Source organism: Delphinapterus leucas, chromosome 4 (assembly GCF_059928025.1).
Source record: "Delphinapterus leucas isolate spDelLeu-1000000601 "Yukka" chromosome 4, BTC_Dleu_Yukka2, whole genome shotgun sequence".
Taxonomy (NCBI): domain Eukaryota; kingdom Metazoa; phylum Chordata; class Mammalia; order Artiodactyla; family Monodontidae; genus Delphinapterus; species Delphinapterus leucas.
In genome coordinates, this window is record NC_143132.1 from 132,790,260 (window position 1) to 132,802,750 (window position 12,491).

At 43.2% G+C, this 12,491-nt stretch overlaps 1 protein-coding gene across 1 annotated transcript in view; it reads right to left on the minus strand.

Moving 5' to 3' along the window:
• Positions 1-2,553: 2,553 nt before the first annotated feature.
• Positions 2,554-12,491, minus strand: part of PCCB (propionyl-CoA carboxylase subunit beta) — a 90,408-nt gene continuing 80,470 nt past the window's right edge. The window contains exons 11-15 of the mRNA XM_022582562.2: positions 5,687-5,794; positions 5,346-5,446; positions 4,820-4,918; positions 3,891-3,990; positions 2,554-2,844 (exon numbers count right to left, since the gene is read on the minus strand). Coding sequence (XP_022438270.2) covers positions 2,723-2,844; positions 3,891-3,990; positions 4,820-4,918; positions 5,346-5,446; positions 5,687-5,794 — 530 coding nt within the window. The 3' untranslated portion in view covers positions 2,554-2,722. The remainder of the gene's footprint in view (positions 2,845-3,890; positions 3,991-4,819; positions 4,919-5,345; positions 5,447-5,686; positions 5,795-12,491) is intronic.

Below are 12,491 nucleotides of genomic sequence, written 5' to 3' on the forward strand. Positions count from 1 at the left end.
CCTTTGAAACCAGAAGGACTTAAAGTTCACATCTGTCAAACAGGTGGAGTCTGTGTTGATTCAACAACTCCATCAAGGGTGTTAAGTCAGTGTACTGGGTGAGTGTCTTTCACAGGCTTCTCTTACTCTGAGCAAACCACATCTCACGTGCCAGCAAAAAGCATCAGTGCATCCAGAAGCAGAGAATTGGGCTGGGGAGACCAAGACATGGTCAGGAGAGAAGCTGGAAAGACTTTACACAAACAAGCACTGGAAGGCTGCTCGTGGATGTGCGTGCTCCCATTTTTCCAGCAATTCAAAAAGATGCCATCATGCATAAGGTAGGAAAGTTTTCCAAATTTAGTAGCTCTTTGGGTTGATACAATCCCAAGTGGAGCAGACCACCACCTTTCTCACTCCAACCCTTTGGGATTCAGACAGTACTGCCTGGGTTCAAATCCCAGCTTCACCACTCATTAGCTGTGTGGTTCATGACAAATCGGTTTACATACTTAGGGCAGGGACAGTTACAGCAGGACACTCACAGAGCCTCCTATCTCCACCACAACTCGCTGTATTATCTGCTCTCGGTCTAAACACAAATTTGCCAGCGCTCCACTCAGTACACCCAAGTCCTCTCTGGTTACAAGATCCATCATTTTTCTCTGTCCCTTTAAGACGAGACCACAGTTGGGAAAGACATTCCTAAGAGCAGCTGATGAGAAAACTGACTGCTGCTCTGCAGTACACTGAGGCTGGTCTACTTGACAGAGCTTCCAAGACCATGCAGCTCCGTGTCTCCGCCACCAGCTTGGTTTTCAGATGGGCCAAATCCTAGCTTGACAGACCCCAGAAATTGGATTGGCCAGGCAACTTTAAGCTATTGAGCCACATGCTAACCAACCCGTATGGTTCTTCCTTAGCCAGGAGGCCTCTAAAAGACCAGGGGTCTGCCACCACTCCTTTCCCAGCTCCAATGGCTTACAGTCTTACTGCTGGTGCCAAAGAGAAGTACAAGGAGCCTCTGGCCAAACATCTCTGCCCCCCTAGGAACTAACCACCTAGTTAGGAAGACAAAAATATGTTTCAGGCCATATGTTTGCTTCTAAATTTCATCTACTAAAAGAAACCAGGGCTCTTAGAGAAATCACTGAATCTGCAGCTGGGTGAGGAAAATATAAGATGAACCTGGTACATTACCCTGTGTCAAAAAATAAGGAAGTGCACAAAAAATTATTGTGACATACCAAAAGGACTGAGGAACCAGCTTGAAAGAGCGCCCCTCTGGCTGTATCACGAAATTCTGAGCAGCAAAATAAGTAACATTAAATTTTTAAAGAACTCATCAGTCTCTATTTTTTCTTGATTGAATGATTGAATATATTCATTCACTAAAACATTTATGAAACACCTACTATGTACTAAGCCCAGACTTCAGTTATGAATAATAATATATGATTCTCAATTAACTAGTATAATGTGCGTTTGAAAATTTGATAGGGTGATAGCATAGTAAAAATACATTATTTCAGGAAAAAATGTTTAAAAATGAAAAAATAATTTATGCATCTAAATTGATACTAAAAACTTAAGAAGAGAAAGCTCTTTCTTCTTTCCTTGTGGATATAATGATAGGGTTAGAAATACAGTATTTTACCACCAACATAGAACAGCTGATTGAGGCAAGAATCATAATGGATACTAAAAAGTAGTGGATGAAAGTGTGCTGACAGGCTTAAAGAATGCCGATCAGACTCAATTTCATCAATAATGGAAAAACCTAACATGTTTCCTAATGTAATACAAGGAAAGAACACTCCTGTGTATTACTCCTACCTGGATCTAAATGTCTGTAAACAATCAGACAAACCCAAATTGAGGGACATTCTACAAAATAATTGGCGAACATGCTTCAAAAATGTCAATGTCATTAAAGACTATGTAAGACAATGAGCCTTGTTTCATATGAAATAAGCATTGACATTTGGGGGGACAAAAGGTCATGATTCTGCAACTTTCAAATAGGTCAGTAAAAATAGTAATTATATATTTATATAAAAGATGAAGCAAATGTAGAAAATGTTAAGAACTGGGTAATCTAGGTGAAGGGTATACAACTCTTGCAACATTTCCACAGGTTAGAAATTTTCCAAAATAAGTTTTTTAAAATGTGAGAACACGTTTCTGGAAAGAAGTTAATATAGGGTAAGAAATTAATATAGGGTATATGCCTTACTGAGCATCTATTCTGGTAGACACACACACACACACACACACAATTACAAACATCTCCTTTAATCCTCAACAATTCCTGAAGGAATTGAAAGGATAGGACATATCATTTAACTGTTATATTATTTAAAAGTAAGAAAACCAAAAAGCCTAAGCAGACAAGTACTTCACCCTAAAAGCTTATTATCTCACCTTTAGAGAAAAAAAATTAATTCTTGGAAAAAGAAAGGAAAACAATACACAGAGGTGTCAAGTAAGGGTCAGCGCTAAGTGAATAGTGTTTTCTTTAGTTTTCTTGATTTTTCAGATTTTTACCACAAAAAAATAAGATTTATGCTCAAAAACTGCTGGGATTTTTAATAAAACAATTTTATAGGAAGGCACAAATGAAATCTTTCTAGAATTTAATAAACTTAGCCAAGTTATTACTGGTATTTAGATTCCCAGGTTTCATGACTGCAAAAGGCAGGGATGGGTGCAAATGGCCAGGTAGTAATTACCCTTGGTACATTTACAATGGAATATTTGCATGTTTCCTCCATGGGCGCTGTACCTTCTTGCTGGCCAAGACATCCAGGTCACAGCAGATTCGGGCACGTGTAGAGGAAGGCTGGATGATGTCATCCACAAACCCTGGGGAAGCACAGAAAAGGAAGCAGATCATCTGCAGCCCCAGATGCTGCCACCCATCCAACACCACATGGTGCTCAGCCAGGGCACTATCTTCTGCGGCCAACAGTGTGAGCAGGGCCCAACCTGACACAAGAGGAGCTGGGTCCTGTGAACCTTCCCCTGATCCCAGGAGCCCCCTGTTCCTCTCGCAGGTCCCACACTTCTGGCCTAGGAACACTCGGCAAGAAAAGGAAAATGTGACCCTCTCCCTACCAAGATGAATTCAACAGGGAATCCAATTAAGAAAGTGCACTTTTATTTTTTTAAAATCACTACAACAATTCCTCCCATCCTGTACATAAACCCCTCTGCAATGTTACTAATGCCACTCCTCCCATCAGGAAATGGATTGTATTTCTTCACCTGGCCTTGTAACTTGCCTTGGCCAACAGAATGTGGCAAAAGTAACACTGCAACTTCCAAACCTAGGCCTCAAGGCACCTTGCAGCTGCCCCACTCTCCCTCTTGCCCTCAGGACACAATGTAAAGCAGTGTGGACTAGCCTCCCTAAGAATAAGAAACCACGTGGAGAGATAGTCTGACAGCCAGCACCAGCCATGTGAGTGAGGCCATCGTGGACTAGCCCCAGTCAGCCCACCAGATGACACAGCTGCATGACTGATCCCAGGCTCAGCCAGCAGAAGAGCCACCCAGCTCAGCCCAGACCAAACCACTGACCCTCAGAACTATGAGGGAAAACAAAACAAAACAAAACAAAACAAAACAAAACAAAACAAAAGGTGGTGGTTTTAAGTCACTTTGTTTTGGGTACATTTTTCACAGCAATAGGGTGACTGGAACAACGCTAAGAGATTCAGCCATTTCAGCAATGTTGTTTTGATTCTGGTGACAAAGCAGCGTCTTTAAGTGATGACTGCTCAGGGACAAACCAGCCCTCACTGGTCTCCAGATTAAACTGGAAGGACAAAGGCAGACTTTCTGGAGTAAAACAAGAAGCAAGTGACCCAACAAACGAACAGAGCTGCCCTCCCCACCACAGGCCCTACCTCTCACGGCTGCAGGAAAAGGGTTGGCAAACTTCTCGATGTACTCTGCCTGAGCGGCCTCCACATTCTCGTGCCCTTTGAAGATGATCTCCACAGCGCCCTGTCACGAGAGGAGTTAGTGAACACCCCTGGAGGCCCCTGGAGACCTGGGCAGGCCTCCCTCAGCTCATCATCATGGGCGTGGTTGCCAGTGTCCTGGTAAATCAAAGTGTACCAGAGACAAGTGCCAGGTCCAGGTGCCTGGAGTTGACCTCCGTGACTCCGGGGGCTGTGATGGATGCTCAGCTGTGGCCCCAGTGACGAGCAGCCCAGGCTAAGCCAGGTGTTTGCCTCCCCAGATTCTGTCCTGCTCTCTCCAACTGCATTTATCCTTCTCTGAGGCCAAGATATTTGGCCCAGTTTCCACTGTTAAATCCACAGTTCCCTCATTGAGGGAAGCAGACTGCTGTTTCCCTTTTTCATGATTCTGAGCCCTGAGCACACAATTCAATGGCCAGAGGTGGAAAGACTGAAATGCAAATGTAGAAAAATGAGGACTGAAAGATGAGCCTTCATGTCAGAACCCTTGAAAGTCAGCTTGGAGAGGCGGGGGCATGGGAGTTACCTGGTTCAGCCGCAACAGCTGTTCTGAAGCAGAAAAGGAGTGGGGAGCGGGCTCAGCAACAGGAAGCACCTGCCCTAAGTCAGCAGCTTGGGGCCGGGGGAAACGTCCAGTCCTCCGAAGGCCAGCTCAGCTGACTCAGCCCTCTCCCCTTTACTGACGTCTCAAAACCCACTCTAGGCTCCTCCCACCCGGGCACGGAGACGGCGGCACACGCCTGAAGTGAGGGCAGGAGGCAGGCTTGCCAGGGTCTAGACCCCAACTCCCTGGAGCCCTGGCCCCTCTCCAACATTTCCCAGATGCAGAAGGGAAAGCCAGGGGGCCTCACCTTTGCTCCCATGACTGCAATCTCTGCTGTGGGCCAGGCATAGTTGGTGTCACCACAAAGGTGCTTGGAGCTCATGACATCGTAAGCGCCACCATAGGCCTAGAACAGACCCAAATGCTGAATGTTAGTGCCCGAGTCACCCATGTCACATCCCTGCAAGACCCCAGGAAGCCAAGCAAAATGAGGACAGAAAGCAAGAAGAGCCCTCCTGGGCTGCTAAAGTCCCAGTGTCTGTGAGGCCAGGGAGCCGGAGCACAAGGGCGCAAGCCCACAGGCCTTTCACAGTTCATGGTCACGGTCTTTCCCGGCTGCTTTTTCCCACTGCTGCTTTCAGTTCCCAGATGACCAGGGACACCCCTGCAGGGCATGTCTGCAGGGCTGTCCACGCTGTGCTGTCCTCCAGAGCTTTTTAAGGGGAGCGAGGCGTAGTCTCCCTCCAGCACTGCTGAACCTCTCGGCCAGACTTCCAGCCACGGCCGTGCCGTGGGAGTGAGTGAGCTCACAGCCTCCAGCGTGAGTTCCTCACCTTCCTGGTGATGACTGTCACTTTGGGCACAGTTGCCTCGGCAAACGCGTAGAGAAGCTTGGCGCCGTGCCGGATGATGCCTCCGTACTCCTGCGCAGTGCCTGGGTCACGAGGAAGAGTTACTGGATACCCACAGAATCCTCAGGAGGTCGGCCTCTGCTCTCAGCTGGGAGGTCTTCCCGCTCCCCAAAGGGCCACCCCTCACACAGCCGCACCATCCAGACACCCAGAATATGGAGACATCACAAATCCTGAGGGAATTTTGCAAGATCTCCAAATAAAGTGGGTGCCTCGCTGGGCAAAACCGCCTCTCCTGGCCCCCACCTCTGTCAATGACTCACCGGGGAGAAAGCCAGGGACATCCACAAACGTGATGAGTGGAATATTGAACGCGTCACAGAATCGGACAAAACGAGCCCCTTTCACGGATGAATTAATGTCCAAGCATCCTAGAAAAAGACAGATCATCCAGGCTGAGCTTCTGGGCAATTCCCAGTCCCACCCACACTGGGAATGTGCCCCCAGCAACCATGCAGAGCTGGTTACTAAGGAGGCACTAAAGTTACTTCCTCAGAAAACAGCTAAGGGGATCTTCACACTCCAGGAAAAACTGGGAAGACAGGAGAACCCACCTGGCACTGGCCAGAGGGCCAAGGAGTGGCGCCGCCCCTGAGGGTCCGGCGGCAAAGCCCAGGGCAGGCAGCAAGTCTCAGCCTCGTAAACTGAAGGGCTGCTTGCTGCCACCTGATGCACAGCCTGCCTCGCCCCTGCAGCCAGTCGTGGGAGGTGACATCCAGGGGCTGGTCTTAGAGAGTCCCTGTACCCTGGAATCAGATTCTGGCTTCACCAGCTATAGCCACGTGTCAGGTTAATTACTTCACTTTCTGAGCCTGAGATTCGCCACCTGAAAGGCAGGGGTGTTATCCCCCTCCTACCACAGCTGTAAGGATTACAGGAGATGGTATCTGTGAAAGGGCACAGAATGAGAGCTCAGTTACTAGTAAACCCTCTCCTACCACACTTTGCAAAGTATTTTATGAAGCCAGCATTATCCTGATACCAAAACAAGAAAAGGACATTACAAGAAAATGCAGACCAAAATCCCTCATGAACATAGATACAAACAGTCCTAAGATATTACCAAATCAATTCCAGCATTAGATAAAAACACTGGTGCATCATGACCAAGTGCAGTTGTATCCAGGAATTCGGACTTGATTTAATGTGTGAAAAGCAATGAAATTATTAAAGGAGAACAACCATATGGTCACTTCAATAGATATAAACATCTGAGAAAATCCAACATTCATAATTAAAAACTAGCAGTAAACTAGGAGTACAATTGAACTTCCATGATCTGATAAAGAATATCTACAAAAAAACTTATATACTCATGGATTAGAAGAATAAATCAATCCCCAAACTGATCTATACCAGTGCTGCCCGAAAGAGCTTTCTATGATGATGAAAATGTTCTCTGGCTCCGCTATTTGTCGACATAGTAGCCACTAGCCACATGTGGCTACCGAATACTTGAAACATGACTAGTAAAAGTGAGAGGCTAAGTTCCTAATTGTATTTAATTTTAATTACTTATACTATTTTAATTATTTTAGATTTAAAGTTTAATAGCAAGTATAGTGGAGAAATCTGTATTTTTCAAGCAATTCCTATCAAAATCATAGGAATTTCTGATAAGCGGATTCTAAGATTCACATGGTTAATACAAAGGAGACAGAATGGTCAAAACGGTATTTTCTTTTTTAAAATATCAGTATAGGAAGACTTACACTAACTGACTTGAAGACTCACAAAAGCAGGGTTTCTCAGTCTTGGTATTATCAACAATTCGGACAGGATAATTCTTTGCTGTGGGTGTTTGACCTCTGCACGTAGGATGTAGAGCAGCATCTCTGGCCTGCACCCACTAGATGCCAGTAGCACACCCCTCCACCCCTCATCCCCACTGTGACAACCAAAAGTGTTTCCAACACTGCCACGTGTTCCCAGGATATTGAAACTGTCCCTGGTGAGAACCACCAAGAACTACAAAGCTACAGTAATCAAGACAGTATGGCAGAGGCATAGAGGTAGGCAAAAACAGCAATGAAACAGGATAGATTGTGAAGAAACAGGCCCACACAACTGATTTTAGACCAGGCACCAAAACAATTCAGTGTGGAAAGTAAGTCTTGTTAACTAATGGTGATGGAACAATTAAATATCTGTATGGAAAAAAACGGAAGTAGACTCCTGTTTCACTCTATACTCTACACACAAAAATTAGCCCAAAATGGATTGTAGATCTTAACATAACCCACAACTACAAAGCTCCTAGAAGATGATGTGGACTATCTTTGAAACTTTGTAGTAGGCAAAGATTTCCTGGACAGGACACAAAAAGTTCTAATCAGAAGTAAAAACACTGATAAATGGGACTTTACCAAGTTTTTAAAATAACGTGAATCAAAAGACACCATTAATTAAATGAATAAACAAGTCACAGACCAGGAAAAAAATATTTAAAATACACATATCTGACAAAGGATTCACATCCAGAATATATAAAGAACGCTACAAATCAACAATAAAAAGACAACTCAAAAAATAATAGCAATAGGCAAAACTTCCCTCTTGCCTAATGCATTTTCTGAGATGATAGAAATGTTCCATATCTTATTTTGAATGGTGAATACAAAGTTGCATTAGCTGCCAAAACCCATCCCAATGAACATGTAATTTACTGTGCCTCAACTGTAACTCAATAAAAGAAAAATCTATGTTAATGACTTGAAATAAAGAATGTGAGTGATGAGTCCTGGGATGAAGACAATTCTAAATTAAGAAACCACAAGAAGTACAAAGAGGCCAGAATAAAAATCAAAATGAAGAAAAATACAAGCAATGACAACCAAAACAAGATAAAATCGTTGGGGAAATGAACACAGTCAGAAATGGAAAACCTGTGGCCCTGAGCTGCCAAGAGTGGGCCCCAGGTCTACTAAGATGATGGCCTCATCATCTTAGGCCCTAGCCCAGGCCTGACAGAGCACCTGGCACCCAGAGAGCCCAATGAGCCCTGGCTAATTCCTACAAGGAAGAAATGAGAACCAGTGTCAAGGGGGAGGAGGAGTGGGTGAGGGAAGGATCGGGAGTTTGGGATTAGCAGGTGCAAACTAGTATATACAGGCTGGATAAACAACAAGGCCCTAGGGTACAGCACAGGGAATATATACGTATATATATTCTTTTCCATTAGGGTTTATCACAGGATACTGAATACAGGGAACCGTAATGGAAAAGAATACATACACGTATAACTGAATCAGTTTGCTGTACAGCAGAAATTAACACAACACTGTAAATCAACTATACTTCAATAAAAAAGAAAAAGAAATGAGAACCAGAAAAGAGGCCTCCTCTGTGAGCCTCTAAAGCTGCCTTTTTTGACACCCCATAAACATCACAAAGAATTACTGAGTCAAGAAGAAGGGAAGCTGAGGAACCACAATGGAACCAGGTATTCAGACTCCAGCCAGGGCTAGGGCAGGCCCCTGGGATAGACATTCTAAGTATTTATAGATAAAGTTTCCACAATGAGCCAAGCAGTTTCTTAAAAAGTGAGCTTGTCAAAGTGCACCTGTACTGGAGGGCGTCAGAACCTGCAGACACAGTCACAGGACAAGAAGTATCTCTGAGCAGACACAGAAAATCATGTGAAGTCCACACCAGGGACAGACACAGCAAAGAGGAGGAACTAAAGAGATACGTGAACAGCCGAGAACTTACTGTAGGAACAAAATGCATTTTCCGTATGTGTAAATTCCTAACTTTAAACACTACTTCTAGACAACAAAATGGTGGAATAGGAGCTCCAAGCTCCTGTCTGCAAACAGAAACATCAAAACACATGCAGAAACTGTCAGAACCAGCTTTGTCAAAACTCTGGAACAGGCAAAAATTACAACTAAGTAAAAGCTGAATCAGGAAAAAGGCAACTTAGAAACTGTAGGAAAGCTCTGTGGCGTTTTGAATTACACTTGCCCCACACTCTTCCCTGGTTCTAGAGGAAGCAAAGAAGACCTGAGGCACAAATCACCATGTAGGTCTGTTCTACCTTGTCTGGGGGCTACCTGAAAGATGGATGCAAGCCTTTCATCACTTCACCTAACTCAGAACTCAGTCAGGCCAGAAAAGTGGCAGGCATTGCTCACTGTAAGGCAAAAGAACCACCTATAGACATCTGGGGTGAAAGATTACGGTTGACATTTCCTAAGGCCTGGGAGGAAAAAAACAGGGAGAGAGGGGGGTGGGGGGGGAATTAGGGCATTCAAGATCACCTGTGTATACAAGGGACTTCAGAAAGACGCAGACGTGCCTAGAGCCAGATGCATGTTCAGAAAAGACCTGAGAAGGGAAATTAGAAAATACTTTGAACAGATCAGTGGAACGGAATAGAGAGCCCAGAAACAAACCCACATACCTAGGGACAATTAATCTTCAACAAAGAAGGCAAGAATATACAATGGGAAAAGACAGTCCTTCAGCAAGTGGCGTTAAGAAAGTTGTACAGCCACATATAAATCAATGAAGTTAGAACACACCCTCACACCATACACAAAAATAAACTCAAAATGGCTTAAAGACATAAATATACGACAAGACACCATAAATGTCCAAGAAGAGAACATAGGCAAAACATTCTCTGACATAAATTGTACCAATGTTTTCTTAGGTCAGTCTCCCAGGGCAACAGAAATAAAAGCAAAAATAAAAAATGGGACCTAATCAAGCTTATAAGCTTTCACACAGCAAAGGAACCATAAACAAAATGAAAAGACAACCTACAGACTGGGAGAAAATATTTGCGAATGATGCAACCAACAAGGGCTTAATTTCCAAAATATACAAAGAGCTACAATTCACTAACAACAACAACAAAAAAACCCAATTGAAAAATGGGCAGAAGACCTAAATAGACATTTCTCCAAAGAAGACATACAGATGGCCAATAGGCACATGAATAGATGCTCATCATTGCTAATTATCAGAGAAATGCAAATAAAAACTATAATGAGGCACCACCTCACACGAGTCAGAATGGCCATCATTAAAAAGTCTACAAGTAATAAATGCTGGAGAGGGTTTGGAGAAAAGGGAATCCTCCTACACAGGTGGTTGCCATATGATCCAGCAATCCCACTCCTGGGCATATACCCAGACAAAATTATAATTCAAAAAGATGCATGCACCCCTATGTTCACAGAAGCACTATTTACAATAGTCAAGACATGGAAACAACCTAAATGTCCAGTGACAGATGAATGGATAAAGATGATGTGGTATATATATAATGGAATATTATTCAGTCACTAAAAAGAATGAAATAATGCCATTTGCAGCAACATGGATGGACCCAGAGATGATCATACTAAGTGAATTAAGTCAGGCAGAGAAAGACAAATACCATATGATATCACTTATATGTGGAATCTAAAATATGACACAAATGAACTTGTCTACAAAACAGAAACAGACTCACAGACATAGAAAACACACTTGTGGTTGCCAAGCGTGGGTGGGGGAGGATTGGGAGTTTGGGATTCGCAAACTATTATATATAGAATGGATAAACAACAAGGTCCTGCCATACAGCACAGGGAACTAACAATATATTCAATATCCTGTGATAAACCAGAATGGAAAAGAAGATGAAAAAGAATATATACGTGTATAACTGAGTCACTTTGCTGTACAGCAGAAATTAACACAACATTGTAAATCAACTATACTTCAATAAAAAAAAATTTTAAAAAGAAAATACCTTGAGATGAATTAAAATGAAAACATAACATTACAAAAGACCTGAGAAGAACTTAGGCTTTAACCTTGGGCTGAACCTAAACTAAGTCTGGCTACATGTTGAAGGACAGCCTCAGTACAAAGCCAATTTGCAAAGACTAGGAGAGATGTTTTCTTATTTGTCTGTTTTGGCACCTGGTGTTCAAGGTAATCTCTGTTAAAACAATAGCTGGACACAAGCTTAGGAAAACAACAAGGAATATAGCCTCTGCAAAAACAGCTGGGAAAAGTCACTAGAAAAATGAACTACTACAGCACTGAACAATCAAAAAAACCTCAAACTCTGGAAAAAGGGGAGAATATGATTTTCAGAGTTACTGCATTATAATATTCAAATGTTCAGTTTCCAACAAATAGCAAAGCATACAAAGCAACAGGAAAGTACAGCCATTCAAATGAGCAAAATAAATTAAAAGAATCCATCCCGCAGAAGCCCAGACAATAAACTTACTAAACAAAGATTTTAAATCAACTGTCTTAAATATGCTCAAGGAAGTAAAGGAAAACATGAAGAACTAAAAAAATCAGGAAAAAAAAGTATGAACAAAATGAGAATATCAATAAAGAGAAATTATAAAAAGGAACCAAACAGAAATTCCATGGCTGAAAAGTACAATAACTGAAATGAAAAGTTCACTACAGGGGTTCAACAACAGACCTGAGTAGACAAGAAGGATAAGGAAACTTGAAGATAAGAAAACTTAAATAATCCAGTCTGAGGAACAGAAAGAAAAGAAAAAATGAAGTGAATAGAGACTAAGGGACCTATGGAATATCATCAAGAGAACTGACATACACCGCATGGCAGTACCAGAGGAAGAGAGAGAGAGAGAAAGGGGCAGAGAGATTATTTGAAGAAAGAACGTCCAAAAACTTCTCAATTTTGGCACAAGACGTGAAGCTACAAATTCAAGAAACTCTAAGTAGGATAAACTCATACACACCCATACTGAGACACATTACAGTCAAATTATTGAAAGACAAAGACAGAATCTTGAAAGTAGCAAGAGAGAAGTGACTCATCATACACAAAGAATCTTCAGGGCTTCCCCGGTGGCACAGTGGTTGAGAATCCGCCTGCCAATGCAGGGGACACGGGTTCGATTCCTGACCCGGGAAGATCCCACATGCCACAGAGCAACTAAGCTCATGTGCCACAACTACTGAGCCTGTGCTCTAGAGCCCATGAGCCACAACTACTGAGCCTGCGTGCTGCAACTACTGAAGCCCGTGCGCCTAGAGCCCGTGCTCCACAATGAGGGAAGCCTCTGCAATGAGAAGCCC